General features: G+C 45.7%; 1 protein-coding gene across 6 annotated transcripts; it reads right to left on the bottom strand.

The window, feature by feature from the left end:
• Positions 1–592: 592 nt before the first annotated feature.
• Positions 593–20,623, bottom strand: RNPS1 (RNA binding protein with serine rich domain 1). 6 transcript variants are annotated; one of them, XM_027834807.3, is made up of 9 exons: positions 19,067–19,294; positions 16,651–16,752; positions 16,308–16,499; positions 15,824–15,979; positions 15,309–15,500; positions 8,338–8,440; positions 7,245–7,398; positions 6,501–6,642; positions 593–1,558 (listed from the first exon to the last, which is right to left on the bottom strand). In XM_027834807.3, exons 3-9 carry the CDS (start codon positions 16,376–16,378, stop codon positions 1,453–1,455), a joined length of 924 nt encoding a protein of 307 aa, XP_027690608.1. In that variant the 5' UTR covers positions 16,379–16,499; positions 16,651–16,752; positions 19,067–19,294; the 3' UTR covers positions 593–1,452. The 6 variants fall into 6 exon arrangements, with proteins under 6 accessions (XP_027690608.1, XP_043379669.1, XP_043379670.1 ...); XM_043523734.1 differs by having other exon boundaries at positions 18,948–19,105; XM_043523735.1 differs by lacking the exons at positions 16,651–16,752; positions 19,067–19,294 and adding an exon at positions 20,501–20,623.
• Between the last annotated feature and the right edge of the window lie 4,045 nt (positions 20,624–24,668).

Raw genomic sequence — 24,668 nt, 5'->3', positions numbered from 1 at the left:
TTATTTTTTTGCCTCCAATACTGCCCCGCTGGCTGTCTCTCACAGCTGTCTTGGCAGGATGCAAAGGGATGTGATAAGTTATTTTTGAGAGCAAGGGAAGAGGTTAGAATTCCAACTGATTCCTTCATCAACTGAGAAGAGTATGGGTCTCACTACAGACTCTGAGCCATAGTAGCAGAAAGTCAGGAGTGGTATCAGCCTCCTTTGAAACTAGTACCTATGTGACATGCCCTCTGGTACAACTACGCTGGGAGGAATCTCTGCTCAACTCTTCGAGACTGTAGATGAAACAGCAGGGGAGCAGACAGGAAGAAAAATACAGTTCAAGCTGCACTTACTTTATTTTTACCATGTGTATGCATTGACCTCATGACACAATCACTGTTCTCTAGCTCAAATTAATTCTACTACCTTTCCTCTTGATCAGCCAGCTGCCGTTGCCAGTAACATAAAGCTCATCCATTCCAGGATTAAGTGGAAAAGATTTTATCTTAAACATTTAAAATAAAAAGGAGCTGTTAGAGTTGCTACCTCACCCCCACAATGTACAGGTGAGGCCAATAGTCTACAGGGAAGAAACCAATGAATATTCTTTAATCTCAACTCTATTGGTTTATTCAATATAGTCATTCTACACAAATACAAACACAACACGACCTAAGATGCTACAAAGTTATACAAAAAAAAAAAAAATCAAACTTTATAGATTGACTGTACAATAGATGGTAAGTTACTTGCCTTTTGCAAGATTACCCAAATTAATCCAAACAGCATCAGTCTCAAACCGCCCCCTTTTCATTGCAGTAAGGTGGGGTTTTGATAGTGTTGGCAGTTTGTACTGTGTTTTCTAAAGGTGGAAACATTTACACCATTTGGTAGAGGGTTGTGTATGAAATTTGTACCAAAACCCTTCAGGAAGGGCAAGGGGATCCCTAAAGAGGGCCGTTACAAAACAGTCCTTCAATTCTTGGCCTGTTTCTAACATGCAGTAGATGACGCAGTGGGACTGGCCAAAAATCATCACCTTCAATGTCATGCAAGTCTGCAGCACTCTGCCTCTTTGTGCAAACAGAAATTTATGATCTCACTATTCAGGGCATGGGGGCACAATGACAACTGAATATTTAAGTTTGAGGCGGATTTCTGTGTTCAGAACTGGTGGTACCCAAAGATCTGCACTGATGTCTTGAGATGGATAACACCTCACCCCACCCCATCCCTTCTCTTAGTAGTAGCCAGCCTTATGATTCCCAAAAGAGGTCAGTATTTTAGTTTTTTCTGCATGGCATGCTAAGGCTACTGGCCAGGAAACCCCCTCCTCTTAATTTGCCTTCACTGCCAGGTTTCGATTTCTCTCACTTCCCCTTACCCAGGCCCATTATAAAAAAGGTACAATATTTAGTCTGGTGGGATTTAAGTTAAAAAATAAAAAGCTGTCCAGTCCTTTTTGCTTTATCGTGAAGAGTTTGAGCTGGAGCGGCTGCGATGACGTCTTCGGCCTGGAGATCTGGATCTTGACCGTCGGCGAACAGGGGACCTGCGTCTTGGAGATCTGGATCTGCCAGAGAAAAGGACGAGAAAAGTTTCATTAGGAGACAAGGAAAACAGGTTTAAATTATTTTACACGCATCTAGCACCAGAAGGATCCCAAAACATTTTATACAAAGAGCTCTAGTGAAATGCAGCCATCTCTGGGATGGAAGGAGGCAGCTCAACAGCACACAACTCAGCAAGAGGGAATACTTTGAACAAGGATACCATGGCAAGCCACGAGAGAACAAACTGGACCGTGGGCTTTTAAATTCTCACCTGAAAGACCTTGCACCACCCAAGTAAAGAGCACTATATTCTATTTATATTTCACAGAAAAACAAAGAGCTACGTTGATCTTACTGGTATTTAACCTGTGAATCCAGGGAGTCTAGGTACTCCAGTGCCAATACTACCACCAGCAGTACAGCCCCTCTGGCTCCGAGCATTAAACTTGCGTTGTTTTTCTTTATCACACTGCAGAACTGTTAGCTTACTGCAACTTTGTAGAGTTTCTCCCTTAAACAGAAAGAGGGACAGAGCCTGGACTACAAACAGAAGCCAGTAATCTTAACTGACTCTGTCGGACCTATATACATGCATCTAATGGGAAGCACAAAACAAGAAGATATCATGAACTTAAAGCCAAGAAAAAATGGTTACCTGCCTTTCATAACTGTTGTTGAGATGTGCTGCTCATGTCCATTCCATGTCAAACGTGTGCACGCCACATGCATGGAGATTTTTCCCCCAGTGGTGTCTATAGGGCCAGTTCTAGCACCACCTGGAGGCCTATGCTCATGTACCAGTATAAGGGGCGCGATCAGCCCTGCGCCCTTCTGGTTCCTTCTTGCCGTCAACTCCAACAGCAGGATAGGAGGGCGAGTCATGGAATAGACATGAACAACATCTCGAAGAACAGTTACAAAAGGTAGGCAACTATTTTTTCGAGTGCTTGCTCATGTCCATTCCATGTCAGGTGACTCACAAGCAGTGTCCTTGGAGGTGGGCTGGGAGTTCACAAGCGTGCTGATAGCAACACAGCTCTCCCAAAACTGGCGTTGTCTCCAGCCTATTGGGTGATTGTATAATGGGACATGAACGTGTGAATCAACGATGATGTTGCAGCCCTGCAGATGTCCTGAATCAGTATTTGCGCCAGGAAGGCCGCTGAAGACGCTTGTGCCCTTGGTAGAATGGGCCTTCACAACGGCCAGAGGCAGGACTTTCACTTGCTCATAGCATGCCCGGATACAGACCGTAATCCAGGACGAGATCCTCTGGGAGGACACCAGGAGACCTTTCATTTTATACACAACTGCAACAAACAGTTGCATGGATCTGCAGAAGGGGCTCATCCGGTCAACATAGAAGACTAAGGCCCTTCTCACATCCAGAGAGTGTCGGCGTCTTTCCTCCTTTTCTGATTTATACGGTTTTGGGAAGAAGACCAGCAGAAAAAGGTCTTGGTTGACATGGAACTGCAATACCATCTTGGGTAGAAAGGCTAGGTGGAGACGCAGTTGAACCTTATCTTTAAAGAACACAGCGTAAGGAGGCCTGAAGGTCTGAAACTCTCCTGGCCAAAGTGATTGCCACCAGGAAACTGAACTTCCACGAGAGGAACACAAGGAGAAGGACCAGGTTTAAGTCTCAAGGCAGAATCGGATCACGGACCTGTGGGTAGAACCTCTCCAACCCTTTAATGAATCTGCTTGTCATCTTCTGGCCAAAGACCAATCTTCCTCAGGTTGGGGATGGAACACCGAGATGGTCACCAGATGGACCTTGATTGAAGACAGTGAAAGGCCTTGCTGCTTCAGATGAAGGAGATATTTCAAGAGGGACTGCAAGGATGCCTGTGATGGGCACAGGTTCTGCTCAGTTGCCCAGCAAGTGAAGTATTTCCACTTGGCCAGGTAGGTTGCCCTAGCAGAGAGCTTTCTGCTACCTAGCAAAATACCAAGCATGCAGTCTCATCCACATTTAGCCATGCAGCAGCAACACCAGCAAATGCAGGCCTACTAGATTAGGATGGAGCAGTTGCCTGTGGTCCTACGACAGTAAGTCTGGTCTGAGAGGAAGTCCAGAGGGCTGCAACTGTGAGATCTACGAGCATGCTGAACTTATACTAGCGAGGCCATGCTAGGGTGATCAGGATGACCTTTGCCTTGTCCCTTTTGATCTTCAGAATCATAGAATATCAGGGGAAGGGACCTCAGGAGGTCATCTAGTCCAACCCCCTGCTCAAAGCAGGCCAATCCCCAATTTTTGCCCCAGATCCCTAAATGGCCCCCTCAAGGATTGAACTCACAACCCTGGATTTAGCAGGCCAATGCTCAAACCACTGAGCTATCCCTCCCACCTAGAAGAACCTAGGCCATCTGACCATGACCGGAGGAAGGAATCTGAGAGAGAGCCTTTGCCTTGACCAAGCCTAGAGCAAAAGAGGTGACATTTCTTGTTCTGCACAGAGGTGAACAGGTCCACCTGGGGAGTCCCCCACCTCTGGAAGATGATGCTGGTGACCTGCGAGTGGAGAGATCACTCATTGTAAGAGGATAACAACCTGCTGAGGTGATCTGCCAACACGTCCCACTCTCCGTGGAAATGCGACAACACCAGGTGAATGGAGTGCTTCACAGAGAAATCCCAGAGCCTGATGGCTTTCTGAGAGAGGATCTTGTAGTGTGCCCCTCCCTGTTGGTTGATATAAAACACTGACACTTTGCCATCGATACTTGCACCTCTCTGCCTGAGAGCTGTGGAAAGAACACTTCGCAGGCCAGGCATATTGCCATGAGTTTCTTCACATTTATGTGTAATGACAGCTCGTCCCTCAACCAGAGACCTTGGGTCCTGAGGCTGCCCCTCACCCCAGGTCCAACGCATCTGATACCAGCATGATTGAGGACCGTGGGCAGCATTCCCTCTAATTTTTCCCACGCATGTGCAGAATGAATTTTGTTATGTGTACCAATATGGAGGTGATGTCTCACACATCGCCTCCATATTGGTACACATAACAAAATTCATGTGGTGGGGGTGGGGCCAAGGGATTTGGAGTGTGGGAGGGGGGCTCAGGGCTGGGGCAGAGGATTGGGGTGCAGGGAGTGAGGGCTCTGGCTGGGGGTGCAGGTTCTCGGGTAGGGCCAGAGATATGGGGTTTGGGGTGCAGGCTGCCTGGGGGCTACACCAGGGAGAGAGGACTCCCTCACAGCTCTCTCCCCCTGCAGCAGCACCTGGGCAGGGAGAGGAGAGAGAAAAAAAGAGAGGCACCGCTCCCTGCTGCGGCAGGTCCGTGCTGCGGGAGAGGCGCCTCTGTCCATGTAGCTTAGAGGGAACTTAGGCCATGGGGACTCTAAAGGTACTCCAGATAGAACCGAGGCCAGATCTAACCACCACGTCAGGGAAACCAGGACTGACATTGGAATGGTGAGAATACAGTCCAGATGGTGCCTGCTCAGCAAGTAGACCGACAGGAGCCACATCTGAAGCTGTCTGAGGTGCAGTTGAGCATGCCACACCATGTAGGTACATGCCGCCATGTGGTCTAGCAAACACAGAAACACCCAGGAGTGTCAGCAGGTGTACTGACACTCAGGTGATTAAATCTGACATGGCTTTGAACCTGGCCTCCTGCAGGAAGGCCCTGGCCTGAGACATGTGGTGTACAGCTCCTATAAATTCTGTTCTTTGCACCGGGCCCAGTGTTGACTTCTGCTCGTTTATTAGGAGGCCCAGCACTCTGCAAGTCGCTTGTACCGAGATGCTGTGGTGGACTTAACCCTCAAGAAGCCTTTTATCAGCTAGTCGTCGAGGTATGGGTAGATCTGTATACCTCGGCACCAGAGGTGGGCCATGACTACTGCCATACACTTCGTGAAGACTTGCGGGACTACCAAGAGGCCAAAGGCAAGTGCTGTAAACTGGTAATGTCCGTGGCCCACCATGAACCCAAGGAAGTGCCTGTGTCCTCAAAAGATGGAGGTATGGAAGTATGTGTCCTTCAAATCTAGGGCAGTGTACCTGGATCTAGTGAGGGAATGATGGAGGCCAGAGAAACCTCGCAGAACCTCAGTTTCCTGAGATACTTGTTGAGGCAACACAGGTCTAGGATAGGCCTCAGGCGCTCTTTCAGCTTGGGAATCTAGAGATAGCAGGAGTAGAATCCTTTCCCTCTCAGTTCTGGAGGAACTACCTCCACAGCCCCTGCCTGTAGGGCTTGCACCTCCTAGACAAGTGTTCTTAACTCTGAGGTTTTACTGTACAAAGATCAGGGAAGGACAGAGATTAAATGAAGGAGGGAAAATACAAGAGCTAACATCTGAAGGACATTAATAAGCAGAGTTTGGTGGTTGATGGATATACTGTGGATCTTACATCATGTTAACTCAGCTATTAGGGTATGTCTACACTACAGCAGCATAGCTACCACACACTTCAGCGTAGACACAAGAGGTTTTTCCAGCAATGTAGGCAGTCCACTTCTCCGAGAAGTGGTAGCTAGGTTGATAGAAGAATTCTTTTGTCAGCCTAGCTGCGTCTACACTGGGAGTTAGGTCGACATAGCGACATCACACAGGGCATGACATTTTTCACAGCCCTGAGTGATATAGCTAGGTCAATCTAAGTTTTAGGCCCTGGTATGTAAAGAAATAGGTGTCTCAAAAACTCCAAAAGCTGTTCTGACCACGGCTCAGTAAAGATCTCCAATCATGTCCCATAGTGGTAACACCAGCTTCTAACAGATCTTTAAGAGTTTGTGTTTACTAAACGAGGAGTGAAGATGATCAGTCTCCAGGTTTAATAGGTCACTGATAAGGTTTGCTGAAATCAAGCCCAGGGAGGCAAAGTTACCAATGATGAAATCTGTGCCACAGACAAGATACTTGGTGCCAAGAACTAAACTTTACCACACCCCTCTTTAGCTTACACATTTCTACGGTACTTCATAAAATATGGCTCACCTTCTCCTCATGCGAGGTGGCGACCTACGCCACATTGGTGGTGGTGGCAGCATCCTCCTTGGTGGACTAAAGCGCCTGGGAGGTGGCCTAGGCCGAGGTGCCAGTACAGCTGTAGCAGTGATCTCCTGACCATCAATCTGTCCTGTTTACAGTTAAAAAGAAAAAGAATGAGCTACAAATTTCCAGCACCAGTGTGCTACACACAGCACTATTGCACCCCTGCTACAGATTTCCATCCTCACAAGGTTGCTGCTTTGGTATGTTTGGAGCATTCGTGATCTAGTGGTTGCAGCAAGAATCAAGAGGGCTAGGTTCTCTCCCCAACTTTGCCACTGACTCACCATCTCGCCCTGAGTAAATCATTTAGACAGTCAACTTAAAAATCACTTCTGCCTAAAAACCATGAAAGGTTTAGAACCTACTATTCTAACAAGCAACAGTTCAGATGACAGAGTTTGGGTTTTTTTGGGTCATTTGACTTTGTGAGGCAGTGCTTTATGTAAGTTCAGTTTAGCTGTCTCCCCTGTATGGTCAGTTTCACTGCTTGTGTGAGTCCCTCACATAGCAATAGAGAAGAGAAAGACATTTTGGGGGGGGAGATTAAGAATGTGAGATTGTAAAACCACAAAAGTTGATAGGGCAACTCAGGGCAATGATCTTTTTAACTCATTTGTATCAACCCTCATATCCTCCATGGATTTCTATTAGTCCTGCTGGTTTCTTTGCACAACATCCGGTATCTACCTCCATCCATATGCTTCAGCGCCTTCTCAGCGTCATCTGGATTCTCAAACTCCACATAGGCATAACCCTTGGAGAGATGTGGATTTAACCTGTCGACTGGCATGTCAATCATTTTAATCTTCCCATAAGTGGAAAATATTTCCATGATGTGATCCTAGAGAGAAACAGTGATTATTAAGGACACTGCCAATTCCCACTTTACCAGATGGTATTGATAGGGAATGCTAAACTGGAGGCATACCCAAAACAAGATCAAAAACCAGTATCAACATCAAGGAAGACCAATCTTATTAACTGGATATGGATACAGTTTGAATTCCTACCAGCCCTCTATTGCTGCCTACTCAGCTTCTTCCTCAGGATTCCCAAGCCGTAGACAAATATCTACTGACTACCCTCCTCAAAAAAGGCCATAGGATCTAGGCTGTGGTAAACTGGTCAGGAGTGAAAGAATGAATGAAATCATGAAGTTTATGTGGGAAATGGCAAGGAGAGGGGCTGTCTGAGGTCAAACGCTCAAGATGACAGATGTATTTTCTCTCTAACATTTACGATCATTTATATAGCATCATATAGTTACATGTTCCCTCTATGACGGCTTCACACCTCACCAAAACAATTATCTGGCAAGGAGGACTGAACTGAGCACCACTCCTGCAGATCAGTTGCAGACATTCTCAGCTGGCCTCCAGTTGTAATTTTTCAACAAAGGGGTCGGCTACTCTTCATCTTCCAACAAAGACAAATGTAAGCTACACAACACCCTGCGAGAGAACCAGGAAACCAAGTACAGGGTTTAAATCCAAGTCCCCTGCTTAATAGCACAGGGCACTAGATCTGGGACATGGCATACAGGTCTTTTGAGAACCATACCCTGGCATGGATTAATTGCTCTTGGTGCCATGCAAGTTTCCCCAGAGACAGGTCTGTCAATGCACCTCAACCTTGCGTATGGATAATGTAAGAACTTCTAACACAGTGACACCTGATTGCAAGCTAGTAATAAACTGTTTCTGAAGATACTATTTAAAAAAACTCAAATCACTCTCCCAAAGATGTGAAAGTTCAAGGATAAAGAGGGGCAGGCCATTACCTTGGTCACGTTTCTGGTGAGTCTCCCAACATGCACTTTGGTAGGTCTGGGCGATGGACTCCGTCTCTTCCGCTCTTTTTCGTCTCTCTTGGGTGGCTTCGACCTGAGTTGAATATCACAGAACTATCAAATCTCCTGGTAACATACAACCCAATCCCCAAAACTAAGGCTACGTTTTAGTCATGGTCATGGACAGGTCACTTGCAGTAAACAAAAATTCATGGCCCGTGACTTGTCCATGATTTTTACTATATACCCCTAACTAAAACTTCAGGGGGGGAGGTGCAGGTGCTCTGGGGGGCACCGCAGCGCACAGCTCGGGCCCCCTGCTGGTGCTTCATGAATCCATGACTTCTGTGATGGACTCACAGCCTTACCCATAACACATAAAGGTGACTTGCAAAGGATTGTTTTGAACCACACTTGTATCTTGCTTTGGTTCTTTATAATAAATAAGGGTCTAAAAAATCTGCAGGAACGGAGAGTTTAAAAGGTTTTTGCTTGCTTTTTAATTCAGAAATATCCTGAATGTCAAATCTGTTTATTTCTGATTTTGCTGGAGGACCTCTTGGGATCTAGAGCATATGTACTGTGAGTTCTCATACATTAACTGAAGACGAGCTAGTGTCTTGCTGGGTTCATAGCCAAACCTAGCAACCACTTCCATCAGCACAGGTTTGGTTTTGGCAGCTTTCTGTCTATGGACATGTTATTAGGATGGAAGACCAATGAATTATGAAGCAAGCTTAGCAAGGAATGTTCCTACATAGCACAACCGTGCTGTTGCCAAAAGCTTAAGATAAGATTGCTGGTGATGGATATAAACCAAATATCCAGCCAGACCACCTTAAAGACCTAACTAGAAATTTATCCAAGTGGTGCTAAATCTGCAAGAAGGCTACATAGAATCATAGAATATCAGGGTTGGAAGGGACCTCAGGAGGTCATCTAGTCCAACCCCCTGCTCAAAGCAGGACCACTCCCCAATTAAATCATCCCAGCCAGGGCTTTGTCAAGCCTGACCTTAAAAACTTCTACGGAAGGAGATTCTACCACCTCCCTAGGTAACGCATTCCAGCGTTTCACCACCCTCCTAGTGAAAAAGTTTTTCCTAATATCCAACCTAAACCTCCCCCACTGCAACTTGAGACCATTACTCCTTGTCCTGTCATCTTCTACCACTGAGAATAGTCTAGAACCATCCTCTTTGGAACCCCCTTTCAGGTAGTTGAAAGCAGCTATCAAATCCCCCCTCATTCTTCTCTTCCGCAGACTAAATAATCCCAGTTCCCTCAGCCTCTCCTCATAAGTCATGTGTTCCAGACCCCTAATCATTTTTGTTGCCCTTCGCTGGACTCTCTCCAATTTATCCACATCCTTCTTGTAGTGTGGGGCCCAAAACTGGACACAGTACTCCAGATGAGGCCTCACCAATGTCGAATAGAGAGGAACGATCACGTCCCTCGATCTGCTGGCTATGCCCCTACTTATACATCCCAAAATGCCACTGGCCTTCTTGGCAACAAGGGCACACTGTTGACTCATATCCAGCTTCTCGTCCACTGTCACCCCTAGATCCTTTTCCACAGAACTGCTGCCTAGCCATTCGGTCCCTAGTCTGTCGCGGTGCATTGGATTCTTCCGTCCTAAGTGCAGGACCCTGCACTTATCCTTGTTGAACCTCATCAGATTTCTTTTGGCCCAATCCTCCAATTTGTCTAGGTCCCTCTGTATCCTATCCCTGCCCTCCAGCGTATCTACCACCCCTCCCAGTTTAGTATCATCCACAAATTTGCTGAGAGTGCAATCCACACCATCCTCCAGATCATTTATGAAGATCTTGAACAAAACCGGCCCCAGGACCGACCTCTGGGGCACTCCACTTGACACCGGCTGCCAACTAGACATGGAGCCATTGATCACTACAAGTTGAGCCCAACAATCTAGCCAACTTTCTACCCACCTTTATAGTGCATTCATCCAGCCCATACTTCTTTAACTTGCTGACAAGAATACTGTGGGAGACCGTGTCAAAAGCTTTGCTAAAGTCAAGAAACAATACATCCACTGCTTTCCCTTCATCCACAGAACCAGTAATCTCATCATAGAAGGCGATTAGATTAGTCAGGCATGACCTTCCCTTGGTGAATCCATGCTGACTGTTCCTGATCACTTTCCTCTCGTGTAAGTGCTTCAGGATTGATTCCTTGAGGACCTGCTCCATGATTTTTCCGGGGACTGAGGTGAGGCTGACTGGCCTGTAGTTCTCAGGATCCTCCTTCTTCCCTTTTTTAAAGATGGGCACTACATTAGCCTTTTTCCAGTCGTCCGGGACTTCCCTGATCACCATGAGTTTTCAAAGATAATGGCGGCTGTGATTGCAGAGCCATTGGCCAACTCCTTTAGCGCCCTCGGATGCAACGCATCCGGCCCCATGGACTTGTGCACGTCCAGCTTTTCTAAATAGTCCCGAACCACTTCTTTCTCCACAGAGGGCTGGCCACCTACTCCCCATGCTGTGTTGCCCAGCGCAGCAGTCTGGGAGCTGACCTTGTTCGTGAAGACAGAGGCAAAAAAAGCATTGAGTACATTAGCTTTTTCCACATCCTCTGTCACTAGGTTGCCTGCCTCATTCAGTAAGGGGCCCACACTTTCCTTGGCTTTCTTCTTATTACCAACATACCTGAAGAAACCCTTCTTGTTACTCTTAACATCTCTTGCTAGCTGCAGCTCCAGGTGCAATTTGGCCCTCCTGATTTCATTCCTACATGCCCGAGCAACATTTTTATACTCTTCCCTGGTCATTTGTCCAATCTTCCACTTCTTGTAAGCTTCTTTTTTGTGTTTAAACTCAGCAAGGATTTCACTGTTAAGCCAAGCTGGTCGCCTGCCATATTTACTATTCTTTCGACACATCGGGATGGTTTGTCCCTGTAACCTCAATAGGGATTCTCTGAAATACAGTCAGCTCTCCTGGACTCCTTTCCCCCTCATGTTATTCCCCCAGGGGATCCTACCCATCAGTTCCCTGAGGGAGTCGAAATCTGCTTTCCTGAAGTCCAGGGTCCGTATTCTGCTGCTTACCTTTCTTCCCTGTGTCAGGATCCTGAACTTGACCAACTCATGGTCACTGCCTCCCAGATTCCCACCCACTTTTGCTTCCCCTACTAATTCTTCCCAGTTTGTGAGCAGCAGGTCAAGAAAAGCTCTCCCCCTAGTTGGCTCCTCCAGCACTTGCACCAGGAAATTGTCCCCTACATTTTCCAAAAACTTCCTGGATTGTCTGTGCACCGCTGTAGTGCTCTCCCAGCAGATATCAGGATGATTGAAGTCGCCCATGAGAACCAGGGCGTGCGATCTAGTAGCTTCTGCGAGTTTCCGGAAGAAAGCCTCATCCACTTCATCCCCCTGGTCCAGTGATCTATTGCAGACTCCCACCACTACATCACTCTTGTTGCTCACACTTCTAAACTTAATCCAGAGACACTTAGGTTTTTCTGCCGTTTCATACCGGAGCTCTGAGCAGTCATACTGCTCCCTTATATACAGTGCAACTCCCCCACCTTTTCTGCCTTGCCTGTCCTTCCTGAACAGTTTATCCTTTGGGATTTGCCATAATGACGGAGTGTTCAGTGTTGAACAGATTTCCTTTCTCTCGAGTGTTTTATTAGCCACTGGAGTTACATGCGTGTTCTCAAAAACAGATGCGTTTAAATACTTCTTAAAAAATTTTTTTTTTGCTATTGCTCAGCTTTCAATTTCTTGACTTGTGATCTCAAACACACTAGGTTCACCAGTCAAAGTCTGCCAGGGCAGATAAGATCTAAATTTCTGTTTTAAAAAAAAAGCAGATAAACTTTTGGAAACAATATTTCAGACCCTCTACATACATCACAAATAAGTGAAGGGGCACTGTAACAGGGTGCTGGCTAAGGAACCCTGAGCCAGGCCTCTGTCACACCAGCTGCAATTAAGAAAGGGGAATTAGAGCTGGCTGAGTAAGCCCAGGCCTGAGTGGCAAACGGGGAACAGCTGCCAGCCTCTTTAGCCAGGGGCTACATAAAGGCTGGCAGGAAGGAAGCCGAAGTGGGAGAAGGAAAGGGAGGAGCCAGAGAGTTAGAGGGAGTGGGAGCTCTTCTCTGCTGGCTGCAGGAATTAGCACAGGGGTTCTCAAACCCAGGGTCAGGACCCCTCAGGGGGTCGCGAGGTTATTAAATGGGGCATCACGAGCTGTCAGCCTCCACCACAAACCCTGCTTGGCCTCCAGCATTTATAATGGCGTTAAATATATTAAAAAGCGGTTTTAATTTATATGGGGGGGGGGGAGCTGCACTCAGAGGCTTGTTATGTGAAAGGGGTCACTAGTACGAAAGTTTGAGAACCACTGAGCTAGCAGTTCCTGGGGCTGTGATACTGAAGCTGTAGCTAGGTGGTGGGAAAGTAAACTGTAAATAAAGAGCACAGGTGATTGCACCAACAGAGAGGTCTCTGGCTGGTTTGCGGGTGCAGCAGGGACAGAAGCCAGAGAGGGCCAGCTGCACCCCCGTTACAGGCAAAAAGCCAAATTATATTTGGGTGGGGGAGAAGGTGCATTTATATTGGTCCACCAATAAAACCCCTTCACAATAGTCATTTCCACATAATTTTAGCAGCTATCCCAGACAGGTTTAGGTTAATACAGACATACCATTTGAAAACTGAGTTTTCAAGCTTTCAGATGATATCAACCAATGGATCTTATCTGTTTTTCCAATCAGTTAAATGGGGATATTACCGCACAAGGGCACACTGGTGAAGACTGTTTATAGTGCTTTGAAGTGGTAAAGTTAAATGCAAGTATTATTAACTCTAACTGCTCAAATTAGTGGCTGCTAAGAGAAAGAATCACACTATAGGGGTTGCATAAAGGGAATGGGAGAAGCTAAGGCATGGGAATAAGGGCCCATCTATACTAAGGACATTTTAGAAAAGTTTCACAGCATTGCTAATGGGAACCCTAGTGTAGATGAGTTATGGCTGCTGACACCATATTGGTCAGAGTAACTCCCAGCAGAGTTAGAGGACAGTACTGAAAATTATGTCTGCAACTGAAATCCCAATGATACTATGGCTCCTAGCATTGTTAACATCAGTTTAGGTCATGGGGGAAAATTCTCCTAAATTTCCTAAGCGTAGACAGAGCCTAAGAGACAGCAGGCTATTATTCTTTACCCCTTTGAAGTCAAAGAACAGTGAGGGATGCAGGAGGTGACATGGGCACAGTAAACAGGCAAATTATAGATCTAGCAATTCAGAGCTCTCTGATTTCTGCTTTCTAGACAGAGACCCTGGTGCCATGTGATTATGCAATCACTTAAATTGCTGCATATTTGTGGAGTATTTTTAAATTGGCACATAATTGTAGTGCAAAAAAAATGAAACCTTTAATTTGAAACAGTTAATTCTATAATCTTTATAGTTGCTAAAATACCCCTCACAATGTGAAGTTCATGTAAATTGATGCTGTAGGAATGTGTGCCTATATCTTGGGGAGGGAACACCTTGAAGATAAAAGTTCCCAATAATTTCATTGGAATGTTGGCTCTGAAATCTGACAAATTAATATGACAACACTTGCTATTTCACTACTGAGCATTTTAGATTTATTAGCCTGATATTTCTGCTATCATTTTTAGAGGTACTGGCAGGGCGTAGCTGGCACCTACTTGCTATCAAGTCAAATCTAATCCCACTCCCAGAATTTAAAGTAAAGAGAGTACGGAAAAAGATGCACCCCCTGTCTACCAGCAAAAGCCTCAACTGCCTCCTGGATATCAAAACTGAGAACACCTCCCCCAGCCTTTCTGGGCATCAAAAGCCTAACCCATCCCCCAACCTGTTGATGTGGAAGGCCAGTTATTTTCACGTCTACAATCACAGTCACTATAAAGACCTGAAACATGCTGAAAATTACTTACATCCCAATCCTGCAAACACACACACGATTAACTTGGCTATTGTAATTACGCCCATTTGCAGGATCAAAGCCATAGCCTGTAAGTGCATTAAGCAGGAACCATAACTTTTGATACATGCACGTACAGTGTCTAACACAATGGGACCCTAATCCTTGTTTGGAGCTTTTTTTTACTATAACAATACAAACAATAAGCTCTGAGGGTAGCCTAAGGCAAATATCAATAAACCACCAAAAAGCATACTGAACCGATTACAATAGACTGAGTGGGTGAAGCAAAGTACCTGACATACACAAGGCCTTTGTTACAGACCCCAAATTTTCACACTTTTAAGACTTGTTTCCAGCCCTTCCTAACATCCACGTCTAGGTGAGTAAATGAAACATTGTGCCTGTATAGCACCTTTGTGGGGGAGAAAAAAAAATCAAACTGTTTCCAAACAACTGTCCAGTACAAACACTTCTGAGTACAAGACTGTTCTCCCCCCAAAAGAAGGAACTGGACTAGACAACTTAGGATTTTGTGACTTTATTCACGGCACTAGTTTCATGTTATACACAAGGTGAAGAATTCTAGAGAAACAAAGAAACAGATTCTACTCAGTTCAATCTCTACCTTAAAGAAAAATACGATTCCTTGTAATTTTTCCACCAGTTTCAATCCACTACAAGTCCCAGAGTATGCAGAGAAACAGTTTTATATGCCCCACCTTCTGTAGATCCCAAATAATCAGGCATGGATACATTTTAGATATGTGATTTTGCATGTGTGGTATATGTGAGAGTCAGTTATGAATTAATGAGATCTTTAAACTCCTTCCTGAAGAACATGTAGTTATGTTACAAGCGCAGGTGGCATGCATGCTCAAGCAATAGCTAGATTATATCTCTGGGATATGAATAAAGCAGGCAACTTATTTTTAAACAGATAGATTAGTTCTCTGTTCACAAGCCTACACACTCCATGGCAACTTCCCAACCACCTGATAATTTTAAGTGGATGAATCAAACTCACTTGGAGCGGGAACGTCTCCTGTTGTCATGTCTACGTCGAGAGGGGCTTGGGGATCCAGAGGAACTGCTGGAACTGGAGCTACGAGAGGTGCTAGAGCTCCCAGACCGGCTTGATGCAGAGGAGGAACTGGACCCACTGCTGGAACCAGTGCTGGAGCTGGACCCTGAACTGGAAGTGGAGCTGGAGCGGGACCTTTTGGGGAAAAAAAATGAGTGCAGAATACACAGGGGAAAGCATAGCTGAATATCGTCTCCAGGTAAGCACAAGACAAGAATTGGTGGTTAAAGTGATGAGAGCTCAACCTCACAGCTAACATTATTTCAGCCAAGGGAGAGATTGCACTCTATGCAAAGCATACTCATTGATAAAGCAAGAGGGTCACTTTTTAGCAACACAATCCCCCAAGGAGTCTTCTAATATGGGGAACCACAAAGCAGATTTGTAGCATTTTTACAGGAGCACAACTCACTACTATTTGGGCTATCACTGGGATGCACTACAGAAACTCTGGTTACCTGGTACTGCTACTACCACTGGAAGCACTGCGCCTTTTGCGCGTTTTGTCCCGACCACGATCCTTTTCACTTGATTCCTTGGTGGACACTTTGTCCTTGGATCTGTCCTTGGATTTGTCTTCAGTCCGATCTTTGCGCTTAGTTGGAGAGGGAGCCCTTTAAAAAGAAAAGGTCAAAAGAAATTATTTCACTTAAAAAAAAAGAACAAAACAAAAACAAAAAACACTGAACTTTAAAGCCAACTTAGAATAACCACTATTGCAGGGCCAAAGCACTAGGATTTTTTAGTTTTTTTAAAAACACAGATCACAAAAGTTCATACTACAGAGAGACTTTAAAGAAGGAAGTCAAAGTTGTAATTTAAGAAAATTCTCATTGTGAGAAGAGAGATACATTTCCAATTCCACATCCTCACTGGAAACACCCTAGTATCCTACATGTCCCCAGTGGGGATAAGCCTCGAAAATTCAGACAGAATTATTACCTAGTGCTGGATTTTTTATTATTTTCTTTGAATCCTAGCAAACTCTTCTTTTTCATTCCTGAAAACTCCATTTTCCCTTCTGAGGCGTCCCAAGCAGCACTGGATGGGCCTCACTTATCTCAAATCTCACTTCTAACTCCTTGATTCTGAGAAACGATCCCTAATCGAGTGCAATAAACTCCAAAGAGCGGCCTAGTGACAAGATAAAAGGGTTTAGAAACAAGAAATTAATGTATTGGCAAAAACAACAAACCTACTTTTCAATAAAGGCAGCAGGAGGTGGGGGTCAGCTAATGAGATATTGACAGTATCATATTGTACACACAGTACTGTAGTTACTCACATTGTTACATTGCTATTAGAGCCAAACACCTGTGCCTGCTCACACAGAGATACACACTGTCCATCTTGCTGAAGACTTGATATGGATGCTTCAAGGTGTCAGCTGACATTTTCATAAGAGTACAAAGGGTACAAATTAGCAAGCCGAGACGTATGGCTGACAGAGAAAACATAGATTTTCCCTGAGTTTTCCTCTGACAGGTGTGTGTGTGTTCCTAACCTGCCTTGTGGCAGCCATCCACCCCTCAGAGGACTAAGCACCGCTTCCTCTAGAGCCAATTGCTGCCACAAGGTATGTTGGTTAGCAAAGGGGTGTTTCCCAAGAGCTACATAGGGCACTCTGTGTCCCTATTTTCAGTGGATGCAAGCTGCCTCCATTGCTCTGCCAGCCTTGGAAGCAAGGGACTGAGCTGAGGAACCAGTCTGATGCACTGTTGTAACTGTAACAGTGCATGTTCAAATCTCTCTTGGTGGAAGGCCTACATGGGGCTCAAATTTCATCCACCCCTACAGATCTCTTTGTACTCTTGATACAAATAAAAGGACAGAAATCAACACATCATTAATTCATATTAAAATATTAGTCATGAGCTGAACCCTAGGTGCAATCCATAAGAGGTCCTTTTATCCCATATATAATATGGTATCCCAATATATCTTCATGTTTTAACTAAATTGGTGGATTCCTTACCATTTAATAAGGTGCCAGAGGTATGTGACCTAATAGCCATTAGCAGCAGTTGGTAGATTGCTCCTGTTTGGTTTATGCTCACTACAGAGCCAACTTAACAGTCACCATTATGGTGGTCATAAGCTGTATACAGTATCTCTTATCCTAGTCAACTCATTAAACATTTGGAAGGCGACTGGACATTATTTGCATTTTTAAAAGTGACTATGCACTGCCAGACCCATAAAACAGAATACATAATGCTACTAACAAAAATGAAGCTAGATATTTAGGCACATTACATAAATTACATATTTAGGCACATTACATTGCCATAAAATCTGGCAATACAAATACACTCCATGTAGTTTCTGGATTTCATATTGTTTTGTCCTTTGAATCTGCAATTCTCTTACACTGATTTTCTGGGGCAGGACAATTTGCCCATTGTCTTCCTTCCCCCCCATGGAAACTCATTTTGTCCTGCTTATTTACAATCAACAAATTGACTGCAAATGTCTACTTTCCAATGAGACAAAACTGAATCTCAGTGAACGAGACAAGACTACATGACTTTCACCCAGTTATCACGTGTATTCAGGCTGAAACGTTGTTCCTAGCAAACACTCACTGGAAAATAATTCCATCAGGAACAAGTTATGTATACATCTACAGAAAAACATATACATGCATATGCAAGCAATATGCTTTTTTCCTACTTATTACCAAGAAAACCTCTCCACTAACAAATGAGAGTTTCTGCAACACCTAATATCTAAATGAAAAATATAAGCAAAAGTCATACAGAATATGCAGGTTTGATACTTTACTCTCTCACTTTCCTGCTCTACGGAGTTGTGCACTGCAGCTCTACTCCTGTAAAGTTACATTTCAGCGATGGGTGAGGCAAACTCAGCTCTGACAAAGACTTCCTGTATGGTCTTAGGTATTAAGGCAAGTCATTTAGTCTCAGTCTTTCTGTGCTCCAAGTCCCCATTTGGAAAATGGTGAAAACATTTCCTTATAGAAGTGTTACAAGGTTAAATTCATTAGCATACAAGGAGCAGTTAGCTACTATAGCGATAGAGACCACAGAAATACCCAGATAAATACATGCTTGTGTTCATTCTGTATCTCAGTTTGCACAGCGTTTTTAGGGGAAATGTGCTGTAATTTGCAGTGCCAGATGCACTATGGTTTTGCTAGTGACCACAGAACATGTGCGGCCTTACTATGAACGTGGCCACGATGACGGCTGAGAAACAGGGATAGAAAAGCAGCCCCGAACAGGATCGATACAGAGGCGGATCCTCCCCTAGAACTGCCCCTGCAATTAGCAGATACAGCAGAACAGAGAATATGGCGGGAGAGGGCAGTACTGGAACCTGCACCCTGTTCCAGAGCGGCCCACCCCTGACCCCCAGCTACAAGGGAACGCAGCTTCACCATCCCCGCTGCACAACCCCAGCGGGGCGGCCTCGCCCAAGTGCACAGCGATCCCCGTAAGCATGAGGAAGGAGAGGTGCCTCTGCGGCCCAGCCCTAAACTCCCAGGTAGGTTTTCCAAAGACCCCTCCCCCAGGGCTCCTTCCTCCGGGGAGGGTTAGGTCACGGCCTTCCCATCCCCACCTGCCATATCCTGCTCCGCAGGGCCAGGCCCCTCCTCTAAAGGCCCGGAGATGATCGCGGGGCCCCCCGACGCCTCACCCAGGCCGGATGGCGCAAGATCCCCCGCAACCCTTACTTACATCCTCGGCGCCCGCCACTGCCGCCGCTCCCGACCCCGTCGCGCACAATAGACGTGAGTCTGCACAGAGCGGGAAGCGCCCCGGACGGCGCATGCTGATGGCGTCACCCGCCAAAGGCGCAGAAGGACGGGGAAGGCATTTAAAGAGACAGGGTAGAGTCGTCCGTGTCGCTCGCTGCTGCTGGCAGCGCGGGCTGCAGCCCGGCTGAGACTGTTCGCCGCCCCCTAGGTCTGATGGGGGCTAGAGTCATGGCCGCCGCCGACTACTCCGTTCTGCGTGGAGAACGGCCTCCCGGCCCCACTGTCCCAAAAAGCTCCTCGCAGGGTTCCCACAGTTCACCCGGTGTGTCGTGTCCACACACACTATGTCTGTCCTGGCCCCGCCCCATCTAACCGCCATCTGTCATAACCTCATGCCAACTTTCTGAGGGAACAAAACCAAACATCCTTGTCCCGCCCCTTCTCTGAGGCCCCACTTGGCTCACTCTATCTTCACCCCTCTGTTGCTCACTCTCGCCCACTCACTCATTTTTACCTGGCTAGGGAGGGTCCCTTGGGTATTCGGTGGAAAACTGGACAATGGGAAACCCCACCCAGCAACTTCCAGGGTCTACTCATCCTACACAACAGTATCAGCACCTGCCGCCCATGTGTCCCTCCCACCCAACATCTTCCATGGGCTGTGCACTCCACCCAGCCTCTCCCAGGGCCCTGCTTGTCCTATATGATGGCACCAGCCTCTGCCATAGCCTCCACGTGTCCCTCCCAACCAGCATCTGCCATAGCCCCTGTCAAGGCTGATTCCCCACTCTGGCACTTCGAGTGCAAGGATTCTGAAAATTAATACTGGCCACTCCAGGCTTGTATTAAATTCCCAAGATTACAGCTTTTCTTTGACTTTGGATGAGTAGATGGTTCCACCACCCAAGTGCAAAAACCCCTTTGAGAACCCAGGAAGGCGCACTTGGGAATTCCTTCCTGTGGGGTACCCTCAAGCCCTTTCACACCCCTGCCCCCCGCCCCCTCCCCGCTCTGGGGAAGAGCTGAAAAAAAAAAAACAAAGGAAATCAGCTGTTGCCACCAGCTACTTAAACAACATGTGCACAAACCTCTTAGGACACAGAACTCCAATCCTGTTCTTTAAAAAGGTAAATTTTATTTAAAAAAGAAAAAAATACATCCGAAAACTCAGGCTATTGCTAGATTTCAAAAGAGCAAATACAAAAATTAAGAATCAAGAATAGCTTTCTTGAGGTCCAGCTTAAGGGTTACAAGCAAAACAAAAGCACCTGGGGCTAGCACAGAGGAATCCACAAGCCATAAAGAAATAAAAGATATAAACCTAATTGCGTCTTCCTAGACACTTTCTGATCTACTTACATATCTGAGGTTTTAAATGAGTAGTTTCTAGGTATGATCTGATGATTTTTCATACCTGGCCCAAAGCTTCTTACAACATTGCTGCTCTGTCCCTTCTCTCCAGGAGAACAACACAGACAGACAAAGGGGAAGTTTTTTCCCAATTTTAAAAAGTTCTAGCCTTCCCATTGGCTCTTTTGGTAAGTTGCCCACTCCCTTCCTTTTACCTATGCAGGGAGACTTGTTAACCCTTTACAGGTAAAGCAACTAGAGAACAACTACTAAGAGGGATTTTATAGCTAACTGGCTGGCGGGGTATCCATAAAAGGGAGCTACCCCCTGCCCCTCCCTTTCATTTAACACAGCCCCACATAGCAGTGCAGCACCCAACATTTGCCACAGCCCCACGTGTCCCACCCAGCATCTTCCATGGCCCTGTGTGTCCCAACAGACACCACACTGTCTGCCATGGCCCTGTGTGCATTCAGTAGGTTCAATAAGACATATTCCAAAATAAATAGTTACAAGACAGAGTCGACTTCCTGCCACTCCAAGCAAAGCATCAAAAACATGTCCAAAGCAGGATGTCCCAGTGTTAAAATTATCTAATACACAAGTTAAAGATAAAGTTTCTATGCATCTGGATATAATACTTAAAGTATCCAAACATACAAAGTTTGGTTTTAAAAGTCATGAAATACATACCGTACATAATTTGTAAATATCCCAAATTAAAGTTAATAAACTTAATGCTTTGAGTATTAGCATTAGGGCTGTTGATTAATCGCAGTTAACTCACACGATTAACTCAAAAAATTAAAAAAATTAATTAATTCCAACTGTTGAATTGGAATTCATTTGCAAATTGGATACAATTAACTTAGGCTTGAATAGAGACTGGGAATGGCTAAGTCATTATGCAAGGTAACCTATTTCCCCTTGTTTTTTCCTACCCCCCCCCCCCAAGACGTTCTTGTTAAACCCTGGATTTGTGCTGGAAATGGCCCACCTTGATTATCATACACATTGTAAGGAGAGTGGTCACTTTAGATAAGCTATTACCAGCAGGAGAGTGGGTTTGTGTGTATGGGGGCGGGGGTGAGAAAACCTGGATTTGTGCTGGAAATGGCCCAACTTGATTATCATACACATTGTAAGGAGAGTGATCACTTTAGATAAGCTATTACCAGCAGGAGAGTGGGGTGGGAGGAGGTATTTTTTCATGCTTTGTGTGTATATAAAAAGATCTTCTACACTTTCCACAGTATGCATCCGATGAAGTGAGCTGTAGCTCACGAAAGCTTATGCTCAAATAAATTGGTTAGTCTCTAAGGTGCCACAAGTACTCCTTTTCTTCTAGCCCACGAATCTTCTCTGTCAAAATACACATGCTGCCATTACCTTCATACTTACAGGAAGGTTTGCCTCACTGGAAGCAGGCCAGAAATTAATTCCTCACTCTATGTGTTTGTATTTGGTGCAGTCCAGCATATGTCATGTAAACTACAAAGTGCTGACTGCCTGGCATTCAGATCCACAGGAACCTACTCTGGGTGCATTAATCCCACTTCTGTTCTAGTGCTGTCAGGACGGTGAAACCTCTCAGGAGCAGCAGTTGCCCTCCTAAATTGAAGCATAGTCTTGGATGTTTTGGTAAGACCTTGCAAAATCTTGTTAAGTGTTTTCACCTCTTAGCCCCTTGAATGCATTTGGGCCAAACTATGCACTCGTTTACATCTGTGAAGCGCTAATAAACAGAATGGAGTAATAGGGGTGTTATTGAGAGTAGGATTTCCCCCCTGATATGTAAAGACGGGTGTGGAGGAAGGTACTCCAGCCAATCTCCTCTATATTAATACTCATCTCTTATCTAGCACTTTTAATTGCTAGATCTCAAAGTGCTTTCCAATGGGAGGTCAGTATCATTATTCCCATTTTACAGATGGGGAAATTGAGATGTAAAGAAGTGACTTCCCAAGGTCAGTCAGCAAACGAGTGATAGAGGCAGAGCAGAATCCGTGTCTCCTGTCCGGTACTCCAGTAGGCCATACTGATACACATATGGAGCAAAGAAAAGTCCTGTGACTCCTGTTCCCCTTCTTCACATGTTATTCGGGTTAGAAAGGAGATGAGACTCTTCTACAAAAGGCTGGAATGTGCTGAAGTGAAGACTCGCCATTGTGCACCTGCATTAAATGTGAGATCAGGAGTCCTCCATCCCACTAAGGCTGCTTACATAAAGTTGCATGTGCTGTAGTGTCTGCAACAAAGCCAATCCATTGCAGTAGACATTTCACTCTCTTTGCTACAGCCCTGGTAATGCAGCACATCTTGTAGTGTGTCTAACCAGGTAACTGTTATGCCCTTGTTTTCAGTGTGTTGCACCTTTAAATCTCTAAGGATTTTTCTGTCTGCAGGGACGTGCAGTGGGTTTGTGTTCACTTCAGAGCCAACAGTTATAGTGGAGACACACACACATTGCTATGTTATGGAGACTTTACTCGTGTTCTTTCTTGATTAGATGTTCTCTTAATCCAAAAAAGGTCATTCTGAAGGAACATATTGGATTGTCCTGTGTGCATGTTACAAAATGTAACTAATTTAAGCAGTCTTAGCGGTACACTGAGTAGAGATAGATAAAATATCATTTTTGCTTTTTTTTAAACTTAAGAATTGGTCCCATTTTTGTGAAACATTCACACTAACATGTCTACAAGGAAAATTGTGCAAAGAAGCAAACTGGTGCAATTCTATCTACTTTTTGCTTCCAGATTGCCATTTCTGTGAAAAATGGAGTAAATAACATTGTAGAAAACTGTCCTCAGCTTTTCATAGCCCCAGGAGTGGTTCTTTTTCTGCACTGATATGATTTTACTAATGACAGCTCAGCCTAGAAGTTACATGGTGCGGCTGTTGCTTTATTTGAGGACAGGAGCCCTGTCTGTTTCGTTGCCATTGAGGGTGGGGAATGGTGGGGGATATGTATAAATAAACATCCTCTTTGAAAGCCTAGGTTGCTGAATCTGTGAGTGAGAAGGTTTCTGCCTATATACAGAGGTTGGAGAAATTATTACAGAGAGCCATCATGAGGCGAGCAGTGGACATCATGAGGGGAACAGTGGCTGTTGAGCAAATGGATCGGACTAGATTGTGAGAGGAGTTCAATATCAGAACCCAATCCTATTCCACCTTCAATTAAGGGAACAACAAGAAAATCCACCTAGTTACTCTCAGCTAATAAAAGAGGTCTGAGAGGAGGAGGAGAGGCAGGCAGCTGGTGACGTTTGGAAGATTCAGTCACACCAGACAACTGGCATAGCATCCATATGAACAACCAAGGCACTGACGGTGAATCCCCAAGAGGAACTTACCCAACGAGTGCAGATCCTGACACAGAAGATGGCTGAACTAGAGAATACCATTGATCCAGCAAAGATTTAGGGTACAAGGAACCCCCTAACTGCATCGGCGCGGCCCGAATGTCGGCCCCTCCAAGGCCGCTCACTGTTACCGACCGGCCCCGACAGGGTGGGGTGCCATGCAATATAGTCACCTCTGCTCCTGTGTCCAGAAGGGCCATTACTCATTGTTGCCCCCTGCTAGGCCAGTAGATTTCTACTGGGACATAAGGGCGGTGGTCCCCCATTACATAGCGCCTTACCTCCAGGGCGGGGGGCGAGGGGGACCCACCACCCCGTCAATACTGGGCGGGCAGCTTCCATTCAACATAGTCTGCCGGCTGGGCAGACGGTTGGGGCTGCTGGGGGGTGCCATCTACCTTGTTTTGGGGCACCCCTGTTGTCGGGGCCCCTACCCTCTCCTTGGTACGCTGTTCTGGCTTAAGGTGTAACCAGCGTTTTAACAGCTCAGTGTTGGTTTTCCCATCCACTTCCCCCAGGGGAATCCCTGCTTTCAGTAGGTCTCTCAACATAGTATTGCGGCTAACCCTCTCCTTTTGCTTCACATTCACCTTCCACGGCTTTGTGGTTTTCATCATACTGTCAATTTCCGTTAATTGCATCATGAGCTGCGCTGCATCCCCCACCAACCCTACGGCCTCCCCAACCATCGGCAGGATCATCGCCTTGAGGCATGTGGGGGGGTGTTCCGCAGAAGCCGGGTGCAGATGGTACGGGTCAGCTCCACGACGTCAGGCCCTTCGAAATGCTCAGCAAAGATGCCGGTGAGCATGCCCAGCTGCCGGAGCTGGCTAACCCCCTCTGGGATGGAGGTCCACTGTTCCA

Source organism: Chelonia mydas, chromosome 10, assembly GCF_015237465.2.
Source record: "Chelonia mydas isolate rCheMyd1 chromosome 10, rCheMyd1.pri.v2, whole genome shotgun sequence".
Classification (NCBI taxonomy): Eukaryota; Metazoa; Chordata; order Testudines; family Cheloniidae; genus Chelonia; species Chelonia mydas.
This window is presented reverse-complemented; position numbering and strand designations above follow the sequence as displayed.

Coding starts and splice junctions, on each gene's coding strand:
- RNPS1 (XM_043523735.1), bottom strand. CDS start 16,378: ATGGAGTTTTCAGGAATGAAAAAGAAGAGTTTGCTAGGATTCAAAGAA. Junction 8,441..15,308: donor AGGAGACGTTCCCGCTCCAA/GTGAGTTTGATT, acceptor TATTCAACTCAG/GTCGAAGCCACCCAAGAGAG. Junction 6,643..7,244: donor GCTGAAGCATATGGATGGAG/GTAGATACCGGA, acceptor AACTGTAAACAG/GACAGATTGATGGTCAGGAG.